This window comes from Athene noctua, chromosome 4 (assembly GCF_965140245.1).
Source record: "Athene noctua chromosome 4, bAthNoc1.hap1.1, whole genome shotgun sequence".
NCBI classification, from domain to species: Eukaryota; Metazoa; Chordata; class Aves; order Strigiformes; family Strigidae; genus Athene; species Athene noctua.
In genome coordinates, this window is record NC_134040.1 from 27372056 (window position 1) to 27394918 (window position 22863).

The following is a 22863-nucleotide window of genomic DNA, read 5'->3' on the forward strand; positions in this document are numbered from 1 at the left end:
ATTAGAAACTGGACCAGATGGCTTGCTGTCCTGGACCCCACGCTGCCAGAAGGGGGAACCTGCTGCACATCCATGGGAAACCCAGGCGTACAAATCACGAGGCTACAGTAGCCTCAGAAAAGTCAAAGGTGTCAGTCTTGAGGCCTGCACTTTGTTTTCTTTTACTTTGATACCACTGCAGCCGAGTTATACTAGATTTATAGAGTTGCAGCTGAGAACAGAAACATGTTTGCATGGCTATCTGGCACACACCATTAAAAACCAAAATCGATATTAAGACAAGGGTCAGATTAATGAAGAGAGGATTAACCCTTTCCAAGACCTTGTTTATGGCATATGCTACATGTGGCAGAGCTAGCAGGAGGCTTCCACTTTGCGCTATCCAGCTTGGTTCTCCTGTCAACATTGTACCTGTGCTTGATTAAAGGTCCTTAGCTTTGTTTAACGATTATTGACCAAAGATTTTAGAAAAGTATTTCAAAGCTGCTGCATGTTAATGTAATACCACTCACAGTATGAATGTTTGGGCACACACAGATTTGAAGAAGCTTTTTTTTTTTTTTTCCTTTTTACATTACATGGAACCAATACTACTGAAATACGTGAACACAGCCTAAGGTGGCATGATATTTGCGCACTGCATCATTTTTGTGTGACATCGCGGTGCTACCACTGCGTCAAAGAAACAGAGAGTCCCCAGCTGTGGACCTGGGACTTTATGATTCTTGTTTACATTGCCGACGCACAGCACTAAGGCAGTATCTCGCTAAATGGCTCTGGAAAGCCTGTTCGGCTCTCGGTGCGCAAAACACTCCCCTGAGCAGTGCCGAAGTGCACGCTAATGCTGCTTGCTGTTACTGTCACAACACAGCAGTATCCCTGCGCAGACCCTACAGGGCGAGCTGAGCCGCAGAGGTTGGGCCTGCTGTGGGCAGGAGGACCCCGGGGACTGGCAAGACGCCGCACCGGGGGGCTGTGGTGGAGAAAGAGGCGAGTCTCCCCCCCAACAGTCCCTGGGGAGCAGGCGCCTTCCCAAGCACGAGGGGCTCCCTCGTGACGTCACCAGGCGCGGTCGGGAGTGTCGCGTCGCTGGGCCTACATTACCCGTCAGGCCTCGGGGCCCCTGGAAGTGACGTCTGGTTGCATCCGGCGGGCACGTGGCGGTGCTGCTTTGCCGTTTGTGGCGCTTGCGGTGGGTCGCGGGCGGCCCGGTCGGGAACTCGGGGGGCAGCGACTGTGGTCACCCCTGCCCTAGCTGAGGCGCTTCTCTCCCCGCAGGTGGGCCATGGCGGACTCCACGCAGAATGGGCCCATGCCAGGCGGGGCCGGCGGTGGAGCCGTGGTAAGGAGCCCTAGGCCGTGGGGCGGGCGGGAGCAGGCCGCGGCGCCGATTCGACTCTTGTGGGCGGGAGCGTGAGGGTCCTGGGCCGGCCACGGTGCTTCTCCGGCAACGCGGGCGCCGCATATGTTGCTGGGAGGGTCCTGCTGGAACGGCAGTATGGCCGACTGCTCGCCCAGGTGCGGGTAGGGGGAAGTGGCTCTTTCACTTTCTGATTGAAAATGTTCTGTTGCTGCACCGTCGTTTTTGGAAAATATCTCAATTAAAGATAATTCCGTGTGGCAGCAGCTATATGTCGTCTGCAGTTCTATGATATGAAGACGCTTGCAGGTTAGTTAGGTTGTTTTCTGGTCCCTTTCATAAGAAGGGTCTAGGAACACAGAGGAAAGAGCAGTCTTCAAAAGCTGGTTCAAATTAAGAAAAAAATCTTGAGCTTTTTTAGGTTAAAGGAAGCTGATGACTCTTAAGAACCTAACAGCCAAAAGCATGCTGTGTTTCAGGAGGAGGAGGACAGTGGTTAAGGAGAGCCCAGCGACAGGAGAGGTGCTACATTAACGTTAAAAGCTTTTTGCTTTTTTGAGGCCATGAACAGTAGGCCTCAACGATGCCACCTTCCTTATGATGTAGTTATGCTAACTTTACCTGACCTCTTCTTCTTTTCCCCTCAGTGAAAATTGGGGAGGCTTAGCTCCAGATGTGTGCAGTGTATTCTAAAAGGAACCTCAAAGCAATAGATGCAAAAGTCAGTCAGGTCTAAAGACCTTGCACGATAATATCTTTGAAGCTGACTATTTAGTGAGATTGGTTTGTATAGAAGAACTACCTCCACAGAAGATTTTACCGCTGTATCTAGTTGTAGTGTATAAAGGAGCTTTTTGGTTCTGAGGAAGCCTAGCTATTTTTCATGTGGTTAGTGCCATCACGTAAGTTATCATGGCACAAAAAGGTGGTATTTGCTTCTATTCAAGGCAGGAGAAAGACTTGTAATTTCATATCGAAGGGAAGAATATTATATGCAAATATTAAGATACCAACTTCTGTGGGGGTTGGGTTTTTTCTTCTTCTAATGTAGCAATTTCTGATGGCTAACAAGTTGGATACAGCAATGTGGATTTCCCGCTTGTTCACAGTTTACTGCTCAGCTCTATTTGTCCTGCCTCTTCTAGGGTATGTATTGTAATATTGTGAAATGGCATTAAAAATTTACAAAGTAACTACACTTCAGTTTCATGGAGTTGTTTTTCATGTAAGGTTAAACTTCTGTTATTCAGCTTGCTTGAATGCTTTTTGTCAGAACAGTTTACAGATTTTAGACTGGTTTAAAACACTTGTGTTTGGAAAATGCATCAAGCAACTGTAAAGCAGTGGCAAATGCATGTTTTTATGTGTAGCTATGGAGAAATATAATGAGTTGTTTTACCTTTGTTGCCTTCATTAAGTCGGTGTTACCAGTTTTTGAACTGTGTTTTGGTGATAGGGCTTATGTATAGAAATACTTTGAGTATTGTGCAGTTGTGATGCAATTCTCAAGGGTGGAAGACTTCTCAGCAGGGGCTTGGTTCCTATGGTAACGTCTCCTCTGATGATTTGCAGGTTGCATGAAGCAGCAAGCTTTTATCAGCGTGCCTTGCTGGCAAATGCTCTTACTAGTGCCCTCCGACTACACCAAAGGCTACCGCACTTTCAGCTTAGCAGGGCGTTTCTGGCCCAGGCTTTGCTGGAGGACAGCTGCCACTACCTGTTGTACTCTCTTATCTTTGTGAATTCCTACCCTGTTACAAGTATCCTTTACTTGTGTCATCCTGGTAATGTTTATAAAGATCTTAAAAACTTTTCATCACATGTCCTGTTTTGAAAAACTAGTTTAAACTAGAATAGGTTTGCTATTCATAGAGCATGCCCTATGTAAAACAGGAGACGCTTATGTTGATTGATTCATATTCAGATTAATCACCTCTGTAACTAGTGCACTGCACTCTCTGGCTACTTACATTTTTTTCCCCCTGAAACTTGAGTTCAGTGGATTTTATGACTAGCCTCAAGTGATACTTTGAGAGAAGTTGGTAACTTTAATTTATTACCAGTACAAGGCTTATATATGACCTCTCACTGGAACTAGGACATACATCATGTAGAGACACAATTATTCAGAGTAGCTTTTTCAGGTAAGTTATTAAACAGATAATGTCTGCAAAAAAGGCTTACTCTGACTTGTCAAGGGTGATATGTAAGAGCTGACTTTTCTTTGTGCCACATGTATGCTTCATGTCCTACTCTTAAAATGCCTCTGGCAGAGGAATGTCTATGTTCTTGCTCTCTAAAATCTGAATGGCTGGCAACTGCATGTTCTTTGGTAAAGAAATGCATTTTGTTGCATCTTGATTAAAAAATATTATGACTACATATGTTTGATAGATCGTAATTTAAGAGGTAACCTCATGTGTGTCTCTTATGCAGAAAGAATGTATTTCAGTAGAAGTGCATTGCAGTGTAATGGTGTACGTCATACTTATGCATACACATTTTGAAATTAATAAAAATGTTTACGGAAGATGTGTAAGAAACAAAGGGAAGAGCTGTCAATATAGATGTTAGACCTATACATGTCTTAATCAGTATAGGTCATTCCAGCCAGCCTCTTGCAAAGAACTGTCAAGCTATGACTTGTGTGTTAGCATAACATCACGGAGAAATGAAGCACTTGTGCAGCCTGTAATTTTCCTTATCGCTTGCTTCAGTGAGTATTTTTCCAGTTCTGCTATTCTCTTTGCTTCATGCTGCCACATATACAAAGAAGGTTCTTGATGTAAGTATATGATTAATACTGTTGGTACTCTTGGGGGTTTATAACAGGTTTGAGTTACAGCTGTGTTTTCCTTTAGCTACACTAGAGGAGTCAGAGAGAAACTGTAGTATGGAATCTCAGCACAGAGAATCTGAGAAGTCGTTGGTTTTTTTATTGGGTGGTTTTGTTTTTTTTTTTTTCCCCCCTTCTGTTATGACTCAGTGGTATGTTGGAGCTGACATTTTTTTCTTCAAATGCTCTTCTTTGAAGGAAGCAAATGCTGTGTAACAGCTGAAACTTAAGACATCTTTTTCAAGCTAAACCATAGCCTATGAAACTTAATGTTCTATTTCAGTGGCAGAATAACAGACTGCAGGGTAAGGCTACCAAGCAAAATACTTGCCAGTTGGACCTGCTGCTCAGTGAACTGGATTAGGAAGTATTTATTTACAAAATGGGTTGTTAGACGTTGGAATGGGCTGTGCAGGGGGGTGGTGGAGTCCCCATCCCTGGAGGTGTTTAAGAGTCACATTGACATAGCACTGAGGGATATGGTGTAGTTGGGAACTGTCAGTGTTAGGTTAATGGTTGGACTGGATGATCTTCAAGGTCTTTTCCAACCTAGATGATTCTGTGAACTGCCTTGTGTGGTTTAATGTAACTCCAGCCTTTGCTGTTCCTAACTGGGCTGTCATGCTACCATAGGTACTTCCTCCTAGAGGATAGGATAAGGCTTGTGGCCATCTCTCTGTAGTTGAACCTAAAATGAGTGGGCAACGGAATCGCAATGCTTCATGGTTTTGATTGAATTCTCTGTAATTATGGAGTTTCAGGCTTCCAATATTTTTCTTTGGGATACTAATCTCAATACCTTTAAAGGATCTAGTTTTAAAATGCTGAAGCTAGTTGTAAATTATAATTGTTGGTATTTTGATTTCTTTGTGCTAGAGAAAACAGGTGTAACTTCTGTGTTTTCTGGTGATCTCTTTTTCTTCTTTAAAGGCACGAAGTTCAAATAGTCTGCCCTTTCTGAGAAATCTGTTAGAGAAACTGAATGCCAATCAACAGAATATTCTAAAATTCATTGCTTGCAATGAAATTTTCCTGATGCCAGCTACAGTTTTCATGCTCTTCAGGTAAGAATGACCATAAATACTTTCAGAATTAGAAACCTTTTACACAAGATTACTTTTTGCAGTGAGTTCTCTGTGGGTCACAGATCTCCATTTGTATGGTTCTGGTTGACCGAGTTTCGAACTTAAGAGTTAAATTTATTTGATTTCTAGACTTGGTACATCATGAAATCAAAAAAACCCATTCACTCTGATAGAACAGAGCATCAAAAAACCCTCTCATACCATGGGTGACATTGTTAGGTCAAATCAAAGTTTTTTCAGGTCTGTGACTTGTGTTCTTTTACACTGTTCAGTAAGTTTAATTTTGGTCAGTGTAACAGTATATTAAGATCTTCAGCTTCACTGGAAGTGAACTCTTATTTTGACTATTAGGTTACAGAAATTTAAGTAGCATGAAATCTCATTGTGCCAAAAGTGTGCAAGCAGGAGTAGGTTATGTTGTTACTGTGTTACTTCTGCCCAGTGACCCTTGGCTCTTTTTCTGATTCTTTGGCTTTGCCTGCTGTGCAGCTTCTTGAATTCATTTTAGGGGTCTTGAGCATATGCATATTGAAATCCTACTGAAGTTATACAGGCATAATGACCTGCCTGTCACTGAAGTTTGGGTCCTTGCCTTTTAATATTTGGAGGGTGAATAACGCCCTTTGCTCTATACAGGTCATAGCACAGTGAGAGCATTTGTATTGAGTGAACTCACAGGCAGCTTATCTTCCTGGAAGCTGATAGAATGCATAATTTGTTTTTATCTTTTGATATGTCAGCTGAACACTTCAGTGCTCCAGCCCTGAAGGATTCCACTTCATTTAAGGCTACCTACCAACTGACGGACACACTCTGTATCAAGTTATCTGAAACTCGAAGTGCTTTAAACTTCTCTTTAGGAAAACTTTTTTCCCTCTCTCTCTGGAGAATTTAGTATGTGAAGTGTTGCTGCTTGGTATGTCATCTAGTAGATACAGAAGCTTATAAAAGATCACATACCAAATTTTAAAATCGTATAATGGTTAAACATAGCTACTGTGAGAATTTGTTCTTTAAACTGTTAGCATATTAAATTGCTTGTAAATACTGTTGCACAGGTGCAAGTTTTCCTTTTTCCCCTCCTGTAGCTAACTTTCCTTTTCACTTAATATTTTTGCTTCTGGGTAAAGATAGTGCTCATACTTGAAGGAGGTCTAGTTACTGGAACTGTTACTTTCAGCTTCACACAGAGCTTTTTGTGTTGTATAAAGAAGCTTCAGTCTTTAAACTCATTTTTTCTGTGCTTTGCTATGTATGGTTTATATGCTACCCTTTCACTATATTAGCACCATCATGTGAAACAGCAGCTTTGTAAAGTATCAAAACCTAATTTCAGTGTGACCGGAATAGTCAGTTATTAGCTTGGCGTTATTGTCTCAATACATCTATAATAGTCTACAGTGTGAGAAGTCTTGCAAAAGATACTAGAAATATGGTCCAGATATTCAGTGCTACAATTAGAGCTGAAAAAGCTTGCTGTAACTGGACTTTTTATGTCAGCCAGTTTCTGTGCTTGACCAGCAAGCTTTTCTGTAATACTGAACAGGTGTTCACTGTCACTTCTGTGATTCTTTGCCTACCACCAGAAATGAAGCATGTAAAAAAACCCTGCATAAATATAAAATCAGTACAAGAACAGCACTTCTTTACTGCATCATTGAGTAGTTTTATTCTATAAGGTGAATTTCTACTTTTGTAAGTGTATGGTTATGTACTTGTCAGATCTAGATTATTTGAACCAGTATGACTGCAATCTAGTTTCTTTTGTGCCTGAGTAGTTTGCTTGCTTTTATTAGGAAAATTCCTGATTTTTTTTTTTTGTTATTTGGTATTAAACTCTTATTTTCTGTTCTTTCAGTGGGCAAGGGAGCCTGCTCCAGCCATTCATTTACTATAGATTTCTTACATTACGCTACTCCTCTCGGCGAAATCCATACTGTCGGTAAGCACTAAATTGATTTCAGAAGCTAATGTTTAACTCTATGGTGTCTAGGCATTCAGAAATCTTTCATTCTGAAATGAATGTATAACTCGTAATACTAAGTCTGCAAATGATAATTATAGAATGTGGAGTACACCTGGATGCTAAAAAACAAACAGCTGATTCAAGGTTACATTTATTCCATGTAACTGAAATTTCCTGAAATGTACCACTATCCTTGAATGGGAACTTTCAGAACAGGCTTGCGCAAGTGAAACTGTGCTTTGGGAGAAAGAAATCTTAATTGTTCTGCAACAGTTTACCAGAACAATACCCTTATTTTTAGATTCCAGGTCTGGCTGAGGCTAAGTTTCCACATGAACAGGTACTTGTGAACTTGTGTAATGTTGACAGATTTAAAAAAACCTGTGGATGATATTAAACATGTTCATTATCTCCTTCAGTTAAATTTGTAAGTCAGGTTAATTATAATTGAAACAGAACCTTATTGATTTTATTTGAAAGTTGGTTGAGCCAATACTATTACTTTAAACTTTGAAACCATAAATATTTCTGTGAGGATTTGCTCAGGTTAGTGCTTCCTCAGAACTCTTCCTATAATAAGTGTTTGGATAGTGTAAGATTTTGTGAACATACTTTTCCATCTGATCACTGCTCAATCAGAAAATGGTTTGCAGAAATACCAAGGAAGTGGGTTTGGCTGCCATGATATGCAAAGACAGGTCTGAGAATCATAGACTTAATGCTAGAAATCAATTGCTCCATCTTGGTACATGTATTTTTTAACAAAAAAAAAAAAAAATCCATGAAGGTGCTTTACTACTTTGGTATCTTAAAATATTTTTGAGTTGTGCAATACTAAAACTAGCCTTCAATAGAACTAGTTTATCCAAGATGTTTTGCTTGCATTTATGTAGTTTTAAGGGAAGCTGCTTTGTTTTTGGTTTTCATGTCTGTCTGCTAATAGTTGCTTCTAGAGTGCAGGGTTCTTGCATTCTGGCAAGAAGCAGTGCAAACACACAATTACCTCCCAACTCCTTACACTGTTTCTGATAAAGCATTACTCTTTTTTCTTTATAGTGTTTTTTTTTTTTCTTGAGGGTGGACTTTATCTGCTGTTTTTATTCAGCTGGAAGCTGCTGAACTAAAGCTAATTAAAATGTTAATATTTAAAGGACAAGAATTCTGAAGCTCTTGCAAGATATTGCAACACTGAGTTGATCTAAAGAACTTGTTATCTAGAGTGTGTGGGGTGTTAAGTGAATGAAAAAGTTATAGATGATATTTCTGATAAATGCTGTAGGATTTTAAAACTCTCTTTAAATTTGATTTTTTCAGGACTCTCTTCACTGAGCTGAGGATTGTTGTTGAACATTTAATAATGAAGCCCTCATGCCCTGTTTTTGTAAGAAGACTATGCCTCAGCAGCATTTCCTTTATAAGCAGATTGGCACCAACTGTTGCATAGCCAGATTTCAGGCACTTGTGTTTTGTGAACATTATGAGCAGCTGGCACTTCTGCTGATGATGATAAATTCCTGGTTTTACACTGATCTCACTCCAGGCTGTGTAAAAATGTGTATATGCTTTTCTTGGAGATAATATGAAATTTAGCATATCAAAAGCAAGTCATGGGAACTTAAAATTACTGTGCTGTATTGATAATTGGTGAAAAAAAAATAGCTGCATCCTATCCAAAACATGCCCAGTCATATGGAATTATTTTTTTAGGAACCAAGGATTGTTCGAGGTGGATTAAAACTTTGTCTGTGCTCAGCTGGCTTACGTTAGTTGGAACTATAGCTACTGTATGATGTTTCCAGTGGATAGTAGTTGGTACACATACCTATGCAGTACACTTTGGACAGTATTCTTCTGCTTACTAAATGTATCTATAGAACCATTTTGTCTAAATTACTCAATGTAAAAATACAGCCCTCTGAATTTAACAAAAGGGACTAAAATCTATCAAGCTGACGTAGTTAACACCTTTTCTGAAGGAGAGGCTATTTTTATTAATACTGCTTAAAAAGATCTCTTCCCAGTTTCTACCTTGTGACACAGTCTTACATTACATTGTTGGAAGAAATATCAAGACTCTGATCACGGAAAACTCTGCAGTTATCTTGTCATAACAAGATGTTTTACCAAGCCAAATTGCTGACTTGTAGGTTTTTCAGACAAAGATGCACTGCTTAAACTTTTAACCATCCCTTAAGTGAACTAATCAATGTAAACAAAGTAACTTTTGCAGAATCATTGCAGGTTTGTTCTTGTGTCTACACAAATGTGAGACTGCAGTAATTCAAGCATGTCAGCTTTATAGAAAATTAATCTGTAGCTAGCTCTGTATAAATTGTTCTTCCAGTTTCTGAGACTTTCATTGTGATGGGAAATTTGCATAAAGGATTACACCTGTTTAGACAGCTTCTGAAACAAATGGGTGTAGAATTTTTGGCATAAATCCATCTGATCTGAAGTCAGTGTCGTGACTACAGAAGTGAATATTAAATAGAGTGCTGATTATGCATTCACCCAGCAGCTGAAAGGTGGGTCGTGGAAAAAAATACTGTCTGAACACAACTTTTTTCCGAAAATTCAAGGCAAAGTGTTTGCCTAATCTTCTGTAGTTAGTATTCTAATTGCATAAAATTAAATGGATTTCATTGGCTTTTTGTAAACTTGTGTAGCACTGTACTTGACTACTTCTCCCTGGCCAGAGAAATCTTACATGAAACACTTCTGAAAGCAGTCTTCAAGCAAAGTATTTTCCTGTAACTAATGAGTTATCTTGTCTGTGATGTGAATATCATTCAGACTTCCCAGTTGTATTAGTTTGTTAGATCAGAACCATGTGTTTATAAACTTATTTCATTTTTTCTCAACCTCTTGGTATTTATGAACCAATAGGTGATTGAATATTCTTTGACTACTTGTCTTGCTCTCTGAACATGATTAGCTATTTATAGAACATTTGCACACTGCAGAAGCAACTGCATGCAGTAATGCTCTACAGCTGCTAAAGACTTGCAACAAGATTCACTATATGTATATCCTGTAATTTGAGGATTTTATAAAAACTAAAATTTCTACTGCAATAAAAGGAGTGTTAAATGTAATTTGCTAGGCTCTTCAAGCTTATTTTCTCTAACAGTGTACTGATGCTTGAACCTGGAAGTTGAGCAGAATGCTGTCCTTGTGTGTATGTGTGCATGTTCTTCTGTTCCCCACTGCTGCTTCTGAATGGGGACATAATGTTTTATGCATTTCTGAACTACAGGGAATTTTTGCCTTCTAAAGTGCAAAAATTTATGACCCTTTCCTTCAATACTTAACCCAAGAATAAGCACTGCAATAATGGTATCTAATCAGAGCAGAAATCTAGACCTACTTACTACCATTTAAGTTCTTCAGCACTATACTAGACCCTCTTTCATGTTACACGGTATACTTTTCGAGTGGTGACATCAGACTGTTCAGCTTTTTGCACCACTGATTTAAAAACTAATTTGGTCATCTAAGTTGGTTCTCCATACTGGGAGTGGAAGGCAAATGAATACTTCTGTAATTACTGTAAGCAAAATGCTGTGTTACTTCTGAGCAAATTTTTGTGCTCTAAGACTGCTGTTATGGGGGCAGTCTACTGTTCCTTTAATTTTATGCTGTTATTAAATTAGAGAGGAGCCTAAATTTGATCTGATTGCAACTGTAACTGTAGGATGCAAGTCTTGAGATTTGACTCTGAGTGGATGAGGAAGATTAAAAGGAATAAGAGAATGAAATTTCAGTAGGAGGACTTAGAAGACAGTGTCATGAAGTAGAGCTTATATGTGAATGCTGAATTTCTTGTTAACTCCCTATTAAGTCTTAAAAATGGATCAAGTGGAGGAAGATGTTTCAGAAATGGGATTTGATTTGATTTGGCTAGTAGTGTATTCTTGGCTTTGAAAGGAGTTGCTTAACAAATGAGACCTGGATTTTGCTTATGGCCTGGTAAAACTTCTCTGATGTGACAAGAAAATGTGGAACAATGAGGTAAGAATAACTTCCAAGTAGAATAAATAGGGCAGCTGACCTGCAGTCTGCATCAACTTCAATTTTTATTGCAGCCTTTAGGCTGCCTAAGTGATAATACTGAGTTTCCTCAGTGCTGGCAAAAATATTCTGTGCTTTCTTACCACACTTTGTGATGGTTTCTGTACTAATGATTAAATTAAACATGTGAAATGCTGGTTGTATCCTAATAATTTGAGATTTTTCTGGTAAAAAGACCTGTGTGTTCATGCTGCTGTGCTTTCAACAGCTAGGTGTGATGCAGAGACTGTAACAGAAGTCTGTGTTAGAGAAATTTTGCAACTGTCTAAAATGCCTGTCAACCCCAAATGTGAAGAAGAAAAGTTTTTGTCCTACTGAAAGATTGTTTACCTGATGTGGTCATTGTTTCCATTGGTATAAATCATGCTGGTTATTGTTTTTATTATTTTAGCTTTCATAAGTTGAAGTGCTGTTGCATAGATTCTGTGGGTAGACCTGCCCCTTGCTGTGCACAAGTTTGCTGTAGAAGTGGTCCAGCATCAGACTTGACTGTTCTCACCTGTAGATGAATAAAGCATTAGGACCTACTGGGTCTGTTGGAGAAGCTGATGCCAGTTGGGATTTCTTACACACAAAGTAATTTTCTAATGCATCTGTCCTTTCCTTTATTGTCTTTAATGTTATACTTTCATTGTCACTTTTGTGCTGTCAATTTTGTTTTGCTCTCTTCCTTGATGGATGTTCAAGGGGAGCAATATCCATTAATATTTTGTTACGGATTATAATCATGAGCCACTATTTGTTCCCACAGTTTTTTTAGTTGCTAACTATATATTTGATAGTACTGTCTAGCAAATAATGTAGCTGGTTATTTTGTACTGTCTGTGTTGAACCTTTTTATTGTTGGGCACCCGTATTGCAACATTTGCTGTACAGATCCCTTGTTAATTGAGGAAGTGCAGTTCTTGTCCTTTTTACAGATAGGAACTGAGGCATGGAAGGAAAGACCACTTGTCTGAGGCGATGCAAGAGCTCTGGCAGAGCAGGAAATAGAAAAAAGAGTTGGACAAACATCAGGGGGAACTGACTTGTTTTACACCATCTATGACTACCTGATCCTCTTTCCAAAATGATACTGCTGCTCAAACAGTTTCATAAAGTACTGTACCTTACAGTGCTCAGATTAAGGGTGGCAAAGACTATTGAGCTAGCACAGCATGTTCTTTTAAAACAGTGTCAAAACTAATTCCTGTGTGTAAGAGCTAGGTATGGCCTCTGGTATCATCATCTTTTTGGTGAGAAAAAATAATACAACAGAAAAAGATTGCAAGCACTTACATGCTAGATTTAGTAGAGTATGCTGATCTCTTGAAACTAATTTAAAATTGCTTCAGTGCAAGTATTTGGTTACACTAAGTAATTTCAGTATATATAGTTTATCTTTGTACTGTAACTTTTATAGTGCTATAATTTTCTTAAAATCACAGGAATAGTCAGGGCCTTGCTGTTTTAAATGTCCTTTAAGGACAGAACCTTAAGCAATCCTTTATTTCAAAGATGCATTATCAGTATGGGTGGTGTAATTGAATTTAATCTTAAATGTGGATTCAAAAATCTTTTTCATAGACTGTCAGCTTTACTTATTAACTCTTCTGCAGAAGCCAGCTCTGTGATAATAGCAGATACTGTGCAGGTAAGAAAGTTTCATTGCTTAGTTCTGTGCCATCCAGATGGTACAAACTTCTAAAATGAATTGAAAAATTCATCTTTTACTTGTATTCAAGGACTGAGGCACGAAATGCTAATGTAAGGGCTCAGAGGGGAAATATAGTTCTCCTGCATATTTGAGAAAATGTGAAGTCCTTTCAAGAAAATCTAATAAACATAGTAATCGCAGGCTGCTGACACTAAGGAAAAAGCACCTCATTCGCTCTTTCTTTTATGCAGCGATTTACTGGTCCCTACTGATTTTCAAATTGGATCACTGCAGTAAATTATCCATGCCAGTACCTGTGAAAGAAAGCACAGGGATCCATATTTGTTTAGTGGTGTGCTTAAATCAGCAAGAATGATAAATTTGATGGTATGAAATTGGAAATACCAAGGGCTTTTCTCAGTGAATGAGCAAGTATTTCCATTTGTAATTTATTGTGACCCTTTTTCACTGTATGTGCTTTGTACGTCAAATATTTATTTCAAAACAAATTAAATTGTTTTCTGTATTGATACAGCTATGGTTTTGTTGATGTTCTTGAAATCAAATTGTATATTTTTCTGGATTTAAAATATTACCAATGTTGTGTTGCAATATAGCATTTGTTTTTAAGTTCAAATCTCTGAGTTTGAGTTACTAACAGCTTTCCATTTAAATGTTCTAGGTGTGTGTTGTGGGTTTTTTTTTTGGCTTATTTGCATGTTTAGTTGCAGGATGCAGTAAGCTACCATGGCTTCATTTGCTTTTTCTAGAGAGAAAGGAAGATTACACTGTATATCAAAACCAAAAAAAAGCTGATCCCTGTCTTTAAGTCATTGGAGCTATTTTGCTTTATACCTGGCATAGGCAACACCAAATCCAGTGAAAAAATTACTTTTTTTCTACAGTTTTTTATACAGTTTACTGCCATATTTTCAGTGCAGAAGTTAATAGAGAAAGCTGACTGTACACGTGTATCTTGGGAGGAGTCCCGTCCCTGCGATTGGAGGGATTACATAGGTCCATAGGTTGCTTTGTGAGTATGTAGCTTTCACAAAGGTAAAAATTGATAGAAGGAAGAAGAATGGGGTGAAAAAACAAGAACATGGAAGAGGTGCTCTGTTGCTTTCATATACTGCAATTCACTATTCATGGTTTTATACCATCAGTATCCTCTGGATAGTACTTAAGTTTTCTAGCTGCAAATTATTTCTAATTTAGTCTCTATTAAAATACTACTGGAATAGCATGTTCAGATGCTGCCGTATTGTACAAGAGATGACAGGCTGATCTTGGTTTACTTAAAATGGAAAATGGCTGCAGTGGAATTATGGGCTCTTGGCAGTTATGTTTGAAGCTCCTGTGGTGGAAAAGTAGAAAAATAAACACTTGCTGTGGTCTGTATTGTTACTGGGCTTCTTGGCTCTTTTTGGTTGTTTTTTTTTTTTTTTTTTAAGCTTTTCTCTTTCCGTGTTGCTTTGCTACATTTTTATATTGGCAATCTAGGGGAAGATACCATATGTGCAACTGCATGGGTTTTGTTCTGATGTATATTTGTTTCTGTGTGCAAAGACACATATAGAATATGATAGTTGTAGCTTAGCATTTTAACACTCTTGAATTTAAGTTGTTTTTTAATCTAGAAAACCTGAGCAAACAGTGTTTTCAATCGCAGATGTTTGCCCATTACAATTCCTTTCAGTATACGTTCTGCTATAGCAACTTCAGTTAGGTTCTGACTAAAGCACAACATAAATCTTTGTGAATCCTTTTGGTGACAAAAGTTTAAATCAGAGCCACTGTTGGCAAAGTTTTTTGTAATGGCAGATGGGAATCTGAAGTTGACTTTCTGAATTCTTGTTTGCATTTTATCAGTTGTGTAACTGTATAATACAAAGCAATATTGGAACCTTAAAAACTACGGTTATGGCATCAAGCATTAGTTCAGTATGTGTTTGAGCATCCAGTTCTATTCACATTTTTAATTTTCAAATGTTTTAACATCGCTATGGGGCAGAGGTAGCAAGATGCTTACTTGCATCAGTGTGTATGTGCTGTGGATTGATGGTGGGTATGTATACTTAGAACAGCAGATAAATGACTAAAACACAGTATTTTGAGGTTTTTTTGCCATTTGGATATGTTAATCCTTTGCTTGTTATGATTAAAAAGCCTCTTCCTGCCCTCTGTCAGCCTTTTCTCTTTGTGGTGTTACACATCTGTAAGGGAAGTAGTTTTTTAAAAAGATTTTGGCACTACATAGGTGCTGCTGTTGTACAGTTAAAAAGTACTAGTCAAGCTAATTTCACATTCTTGTAACCAAATTTTCTTGCAAGCAGAAGAATCAAGGTGCTTTTAAACTGATCCTTGCTTTGTTCATATGAGACTGTAGGACAGGTGGAGTAGCAGCAGTCTGGACCTGACGATGGAGGAAGCTTCCTCCAGTTCTGTTCCTATGTATGTCTGCATGCCATGGTAGAGCCTAAGAGTAGTTGTATCGATGTATTACGTACCTAGTATTGTTTTTAATAATTTTAAACTAGCTTTCTGCTTTAGGATGAAGAGGAGTGCTGCTAACCTTCAGAGTTACGTTTCCTTACTCAAAGGCTGGAAATTTTATTTCATGATATGATTTGGTCATTTGAAATGAAATGGAATTATTCTTCCATGTACTAATTTTATTCCAAACCACTGACCTCTAGTAGCTGGCTTGCAACTGAAGCAAAGCATTTTAGTAATTTAATGTGCTCCTTGTGTGTCTGTTGGCTACAGGAGTCTTTTCCCTTTTCAGTTGCTCAGGAGAATAATGCCTCTTCGTAACTTATTGCACTTTGGCTTTGCAAGTATCTATCTGTCTTAAAAGAAAATCAGATTTATGATTAAGATTTCTTTAATGAAGTAGCTACTCACAACCCCAAATATTTGTTGTGATTGGGAAGCTAGAAGACCCTATGATCTGTGAGAGCATCCCATAATAAAAATCTTAAAACACTTGTTGTCAGATCCTTGCAGTTGTAAAGCATGGTAATTATATTAGCAGAAACCTAATTCCTTTTTGCTTAGAGTGTTGCTTTACAGTTCAAGTCCTTCCTACATGTGTGGGTATGGGATTATTGATCCAGGAATATCTTTTTCCTGAATAACCATGAAGTGCATATTTCTGGATGTATGTTTTATGAATCTTTCCCTTTTCCTAATTTGACTGTAGCTGCATATGTCCCAGTATGACTCCTATTGATTTTTGTTGAGATAGGCAAGTGGCTCTCCATTCCCCAGCGGGAGAGCAAATTTTTTTAGAGTAATGCCTCCCTTTAGGAAAACAGAGCATTGGGTAGCTAAATGGAATGACTACATTGGCATGCTAAATCAGAGCCATACTGGGGTTTTTTAGGCAAATCCCCTGATGTTCTCATTTACCATGAAACCAAACTGGAATGTCTGCTCTAGGCTCAGTCCTAATGAGCTCTTGTCTTTTCAGGGATACAGAGCCTGACTGGTGTGGGGGCTGCCTTCCTGCCAAGTTCTCTTGTGTGCACCAAGTGCACTTGGCAATGGAGGGTTTCCAAACCATGAAGATAACACATGGTGTCCTGAAGCCTTTTGAGCACTAAATAAAGGGCCAAATAGTATCTCTGCCTCAAAGTCTGCTGTCTAGCCCTGAAAGCTTAATCCATCTTTCCCTCATCCTGATATTCTTTCCCTTCTTTACCTGTCTTTATCTTCTGCTGTTGTCTGCTCTTGTGAAAACCTTTCTTCTGGAATTCCCTCTTTCTGCTTTATTGTAATGCCACTTCAACTGATTCTGTGTTACTGATGTCAGCTTAGCCTCCCAGAGGATCTGGCATGCGTCACCTGGGTTCCCAAGGAAGGGATGGGGTTGCCTGCCTGTGCTGCAAGAGGACTGCAAGCTGCTCCAGCAGCAGCAGGTGGTCACTAGCTGCCTGGCTGGTGCTGGGGTTGAAAGGGCTGATGGAGCACTGCTGCACACTGTTCAAGAAACTGAAAATGACTCTGCTGGTGTTCATGTGAATAATTGAAAACGCTTATCTGCATGCTAGAAATGAAAGATACTTACTTCTAGTTTATGTTGATCTTTGACCCAGTGACCATGAAGTAAGTTTACAGATGTATGTGATTGTGTGGTGCTATGTAGACTTCTGTAGATTCACCATTTTGTGCTTTGGAAGAGCCATTCTCCTTATGTGCCTGCCTTCTATTTAATATTTTTTTCTTTTTCTGTTAATTTATTTTACCTAAAAGATGTAAATGTTGTTTGAGATCACTGGACACTTATTGTATTCATGCCTTCTTTTTTTGAACTGTCAGTCTGCATTTGCTTAGTGTTAACAATGTATGTGTAGGATCATAAAAAGGTACAAAATCAAAACAGTCTTCATTTTAAAAACCTTGCTATGCTGTATGAAGGATACAAGGCAGGATATTATGAGAATCCCAAAGAGTAATTTAAACTATATTGTTATTACCTCAGCTCATGCTGCTGATCTGGGGACATTGCAAGTCTCTTCCACTGTATGAACTTAATCTTTAATGAATTTCAGATTCAAAAATAGTCTAATTGGCTTTATATTACATAATTTCTCTTATAAGGAACACTGAAGACCTTCACTGTGTATTAGCCTTTACATATCCGAGTTCTTGCTAGGCCATAGCATTGGAGAATTTTATCATGATGTGCTGTTGTAGATTGAATAATCCAGTCAGTTATTTCTTTTAAATAAACAGGAACAAGTTAAAATGTTACCAAAGGTCTGTATTTCAATCCACTCACCTGTCTTTACTTAGAACTGCTTACAGATCAAGAAACTTCAAGTGTCTCCATAAAACAGGTTCTAAATCTTAAAAGGTTGTACCCACACAGCATGCATTCTTCCTGAAGACCTGGTAAAGCAACTTAGTAAGTTTTTACTGGCAAGGTGGTAGGCTTTATACAACAATGTTCTGGAGTTTTTGCAAAAGGATGCTTGAGGAAATTACCCTGATGTGGTAGCCAGCCTCCCACTTCTTACAAGCAGCATATCAAGATCTTCAGGTATATGGGCAGCCTCTGTCCCCTAGGCAGAGGTTCAGATGGCACAGAAGCCCCTGTGCATAGCTGTCCCATGGTGAATAGGCTGTTATTGATGCTCTTTTGCTTGTTCTTTGCCTCCTTCCTCACGTTTCAGTGTTTATCAATAGAAAGGTTCATGTAGAACCCTTGATCATGTAAATCCTGGTTGACTGCCACACTGGCAGTATCTCTTGTCTGTGGTATTCCAGTTTTATTATTTTCCTTCCTGTTTCATATTTACAACAACACAACCAGACAATGTAAATTCAGTTACTCAGCTGGAAAAAATAATATGAAATAGCTTAGTAATTCAATTTGGTTTTGGATAGGAAATGATAAACCTAAAGATAACTATTTTTAGAAGTGATGGAACAGTTAGCATTTTTTTCCAGATTATAACAGAGACTTTGGGAATTACAAATTTTTCAAGAATTTCTATATTCTTTCAGACATCTTTATGTAGGGAAAATAAAGGGAACTCTGTTAACCTCATGTTTCTTTTTTTACTGTGAGGCTCTTGCTAAAATAGTAAGCAGACAGCAAAACATACATCAGCTGCATGTTAGACCCCAACTAAAATCGGTGAATTGACCTCACCTTTGCTACTTTACAACTTGCAGTCAACTTAGTACTTAACTCCATTGCTATACATTTATAACTTAATGATACAGCCATCTGTTGCAATATTCCTGATTCACCTGGTATGGCTCTGATTGGACTACAGGGAAGATGGATGTTAATTATTTTATGCGAGTATTTTACTTCAATCTGCCTCCATTGGCCTTCTAGGAAAACTGGTATTGGCAATGCTAATCGCTAGCTGGCTGGTAAAGAAGTTAATGTGCCAGCAAACCTTGTTCAAGATCTAATTGGGTATGTCCAAGACAGGCACCGTAATAATTCTCAGTGATCAAATGCTTTGTAGATTATCAGGTACATTAATTATCCAAATTCCCTGCCAAGCTAACTTCTGGTGAGCTCCCATGTTCCTCCCAGTGTGCAAATGAAGACAAGGAAGCCAGAGATGTTTTGTCAAGAGGCACGTAACCTGATAACAAAGCTATTCTGGAAAAATGTAACAATTGCCCAAATGTTTTTGTTTAACGAAAGTGTAATCGGATGCCAGTGGGACTCATTACATGTGTGGCCCTGAGCCTGACTGTAGGCGCGGGGAGCTGAAGTGCCGCAGCAGGGCCGGGATCGCTGCAAGACATCACAGCCCTCCGACCGCATGCTCACTCTCTCCGGAGAAAGGAGTATTTAGACCTTGTTTTATCAGCACCTTAGGTGTTTAATTATTAGACCTTGTTTTATCAGCACTGAGCCGGGAAGCACATTTTAGGGGAGATCTTGGGGTAGGGGAAAAGTATTTTCATATAACACTGAAACATGCTTGCGAGATGTTCATTTAGAGAAACACCCTTCCCTGGTTTTACCTGTGGTAACAGAGTCAGCACGCAGCCAGGCGTCACGCACACCCGCTCGGTACTAGGCGCGTCAAGCGAGCAGCTCCGAGGAGGAGGCGCTCCCGGCAGCCTCCCTGCGGGCGAGGCGGGGGGCCGGGAGGGCCGAGCGGCAGCCAGAGGCTGGTGCGGCGCCGCGCGGCCGCCCCGCCCCGCCCTGCCGGGGCCGTCCGCGGGCGCGGAGCTGAGGCGGGCGGGACGCTGGAGCTGCGCTGCGGCACGCGCAGGCGCAGCGGGAGGGGCGGCCGCGTCAGCGGCGGCCGCTGGGCGTCGCCCGGCCGGCGGCCCCGCGCTCCCTCCGCACATCCGGGTGCCCCGGCGCCGCCCACCGCCGGCCTCCGGCTACAGCTGCCGCCCGGGGCCAGCGGGGCCCGCGCCGCAGCCGCGCCGGGCTTCGCCGATGCGCATCGCCGCCCGCTCGCCGGCCGCTGGCGTGCGGCGGGCAGCGGCCGGGCTCTGCGTGCGGTCGCCGCCATGATGCCGGCCATGGCCGCCCAGCGGCGGGGCTGCCGTGGCCTCTACCGCCTTTACCTGCGGTGCCAGGCGGCGCCGCTCTCCCGCGCCTGCCACGGTGAGTCCCCCAGGGCCCGGCCCGCCGCGCCGCGCCGGCCGGCTGCCGGGGGCTGCCCCTCCGCCCCGGGGCAGGTAGGGCCGGGCCGGCGCACCCCCGCCTTCCCCGGTCGGGTGTCGTGGGAGGCTGCGATCAGCCAGCGTGCTCGCGTGGGGAAGAGCGGGTGCCGGCGGTGGCAGGGGCGGGAAGGGCACCGCCCCGGCTGTGGGGCACCGCCCGGGCCGGGAGTGCAGCGGGGCGCGGGCTGCCCTCCGCCTGGCGGCTTCCAAAAGAAGAAAAACGTTGAAGCCGCAGCTGCCTCGGTAGGCGAGGCGTATCCTGACGAGCCGACTATCTTACCGTGTTTTCGTGCGCCCTTCGTAGGCCCTGCTGCCCTGTCAGCCCCAGTCTTACGTAAAACTGATACGTCATCCCCGCGTTGGGGTTGAAATTTGCAGTAATTGCATACATGGAGCGTGATTTTATATCATTTATGCTGGTCTGAGGAGTGAGCCCAGGCTTTTCCTTTAGGCCACAGATCCCATGAAATTTAAATTCTGACCACTTTTGTCCTTCTTCATGTAGTCACTTATAGGTGAATTGCAGCAGATACCCTTTAATGGTTTCTTGTGTATGTATGGATTAGTAGGAAAAACGTCCTCTAAACGTGTGGATTAAGTTTCCCTTTTTCAACTGCTCCAGGAAGTTTAGGAAACAACACAGCTTATATTGTGCCATATATTGTAGTGTTTTATGAGTCATAATTGCTAAGTTTGCTGTCTGGGCTCTTGTCATGTTAGCAACAACTAATAGTCAATAAGAGTTTCTCTGAGTTTTTTTGATGTTGTTGTTAACTCGTTCTTCTGTAAGGTTCAAGCCAGCGCATGCACACGTGCAGATGCTTCAGTACTGCACAGGGCTAAGATGAAAGCTGCCGAGACTTTTATAGAGTAAACAGTTTTTATAAAATATTTTGTCAGAGATGTGTGCTTCGTAGATGGTTAGTCATACTTTGTATGACTTGATTTACCAGCGCTGCTTAATTTATTTTTTTTATTATTCTTTTAGTAAGTGCTTTCCAAAGCAGCCAGTTTGCCTGTTGCACTGCTGGTTGGAGGCGTTATATACCCTCTCTGTTTGTGCTACCTAAAAAAAGCTGGTTGCTAATGCAGGTTGGCCTGTACTGCATACAATTCTGCTTTTGGTTAGTATTTTGAAATTGAAGATTGTCTACCCAGGGTGATTTCTCAGTAGGCTTTTTACACACTTGTAACATGTCTGTTGTAAATTTTACAAAATGTAAGATTCTTCTGTATAAAATGTTTTATGCAGTGTTGTGTGCTTTTCTACATAATTTCTGTAGCAGGTTGCTCTTAATGTGTAATGCAATGCATACAGTTCAGGCTTTTTTAATTGGTAAACTGTGGTTTGTACAGAGTATACACAGAGTGAAATGAAACAACACTGGCTAATGGTTTTGTAGTGTAATTTATTCTGGTTTCGCCAGACAGCTTGCCCTTCTTGAAACATCTTTTTTTTCCTCTGCCCTGTTAGGATGGCAAGCTTCAATGAAAAGTGGGAGTCTCTCTTGTATTCTACCGTGCAATCGTTTCCCTGTGCAGTTGATGAGTCAAGTGAGAGTTTATACCTCCAACGGTCAGAAAAAAGATCTTGGATCAGAAGATACAAATAGATCAACCCCTGAAGAAACCCTGCATAAAGCTGGAACAGGTAGTACTAAGCTAAAATAAAGAATGTTTATATAAGTGTAAAAACTGTATGTATTTAACAATGGATAACTTTTTTTTTCAATTGTGTAATATTATGGTTGCAGAATTCTTCGTATTTGTTGCTTGTGGGCGTCTATATGTAAATTTCAAATGCAAAAGCAGGGAGGAGTGCTGAAATTTATTTCTTTGTCATTCCAGTATTTAAAGGATTTAAGTTTAGAGTAATCATGTTTAAAGTGAGGATTATAAAACATGGATTTCAGAAGGGATTAGGTAATTTAAGGGATAAGAAATGGAATGTATTACTTGTACTTGAAAAGCACACCAAGGCTCATTCTGAGCCAAAGCAAGCGTGGAGCACGAGAATTGCTGTTGCCCTGGATAGCTTTCTGGACAGTGGGGAAATCCAGGCAGAGAGTTCCTGGCTAGCAGCTTCTCTGTGCCTGGGAAGTGCAAATGTACACGTTTTTAGCCGAAATCGCGTTTTCTCGCCAAAAAGCACACCAAGGCTGATTCTGAGCCAAAGCAAGCATGAAGCACGAGAATCACCGTTGAAGTTTATTTTGGAGTGCATATTGTTATATGTATGCTTCATATAGGGGTTGTTTTCTGGGGCCTAGTAGATGGAATGTTCTTACGCATTATGGACATATTACTACTGTTTATTTAAAAAACCATGATATTTTGATAGAATTCTGTAAAGGTAATGTTATACTTATAAAGATTGCCATACTTTTCCAGAAACTTAAATAATTAGCAAATTGTGGATCTCTTCTGGGCCTCCTTTTCTTTATTAGTAGACTTGGGAAATGCTTTTCATGTTAGTACGATACTGAAAATAGTAATGTATTCATCTTGAAGGTTCTATCATATCAACCTCTGCTTGACTGAAAGATAGTTACTGTGAATTGAAGGATTCTGGTTTTTTTGTTTTGTTTCACCAATACAGTGTGATTTTGTCCAGTCTCTAGACTAAGGTAGTAAACTTTAAAAGTGTACTTGATGTACATAGATTTCTGTGCATAGCTATAAATCTCTGTATTTTTGTGCCTTTTTCTCCCTCTGAAATCTTATGACCCAATCTTTTGTTAAATAGTGTTG

General features: G+C 40.3%; 2 protein-coding genes across 4 annotated transcripts in view; both read left to right on the forward strand.

Moving 5' to 3' along the window:
• The first annotated feature begins 1147 nt into the window (after positions 1-1147).
• On the forward strand, positions 1148-15138 carry TMEM33 (transmembrane protein 33). 2 transcript variants are annotated; one of them, XM_074904717.1, is made up of 8 exons: positions 1148-1192; positions 1279-1342; positions 2412-2506; positions 2933-3120; positions 4078-4145; positions 5127-5260; positions 7140-7223; positions 8562-15138. In XM_074904717.1, the coding sequence occupies exons 2-8, from the start codon at positions 1286-1288 to the stop codon at positions 8689-8691; spliced, it is 756 nt and encodes a 251-aa protein (XP_074760818.1). In that variant the 5' UTR covers positions 1148-1192; positions 1279-1285; the 3' UTR covers positions 8692-15138. The 2 variants fall into 2 exon arrangements, with proteins under 2 accessions (XP_074760818.1, XP_074760819.1); XM_074904718.1 differs by lacking the exon at positions 2412-2506 and having other exon boundaries at positions 1152-1342.
• Positions 15139-19786: 4648 nt separating this feature from the next.
• Positions 19787-22863, forward strand: part of SLC30A9 (solute carrier family 30 member 9) — a 42432-nt gene continuing 39355 nt past the window's right edge. The window contains exons 1-2 of one of the 2 annotated variants that reach the window (XR_012633544.1): positions 19787-20053; positions 21587-21763. Coding sequence is in view for 1 of the 2 variants with exons in the window: in XM_074904719.1 (XP_074760820.1) it covers positions 19957-20053; positions 21587-21763 (274 nt within the window). In the remaining variant the exon portion in view is untranslated. The remainder of the gene's footprint in view (positions 20054-21586; positions 21764-22863) is intronic. The other variant, XM_074904719.1, reaches the window with a different exon arrangement.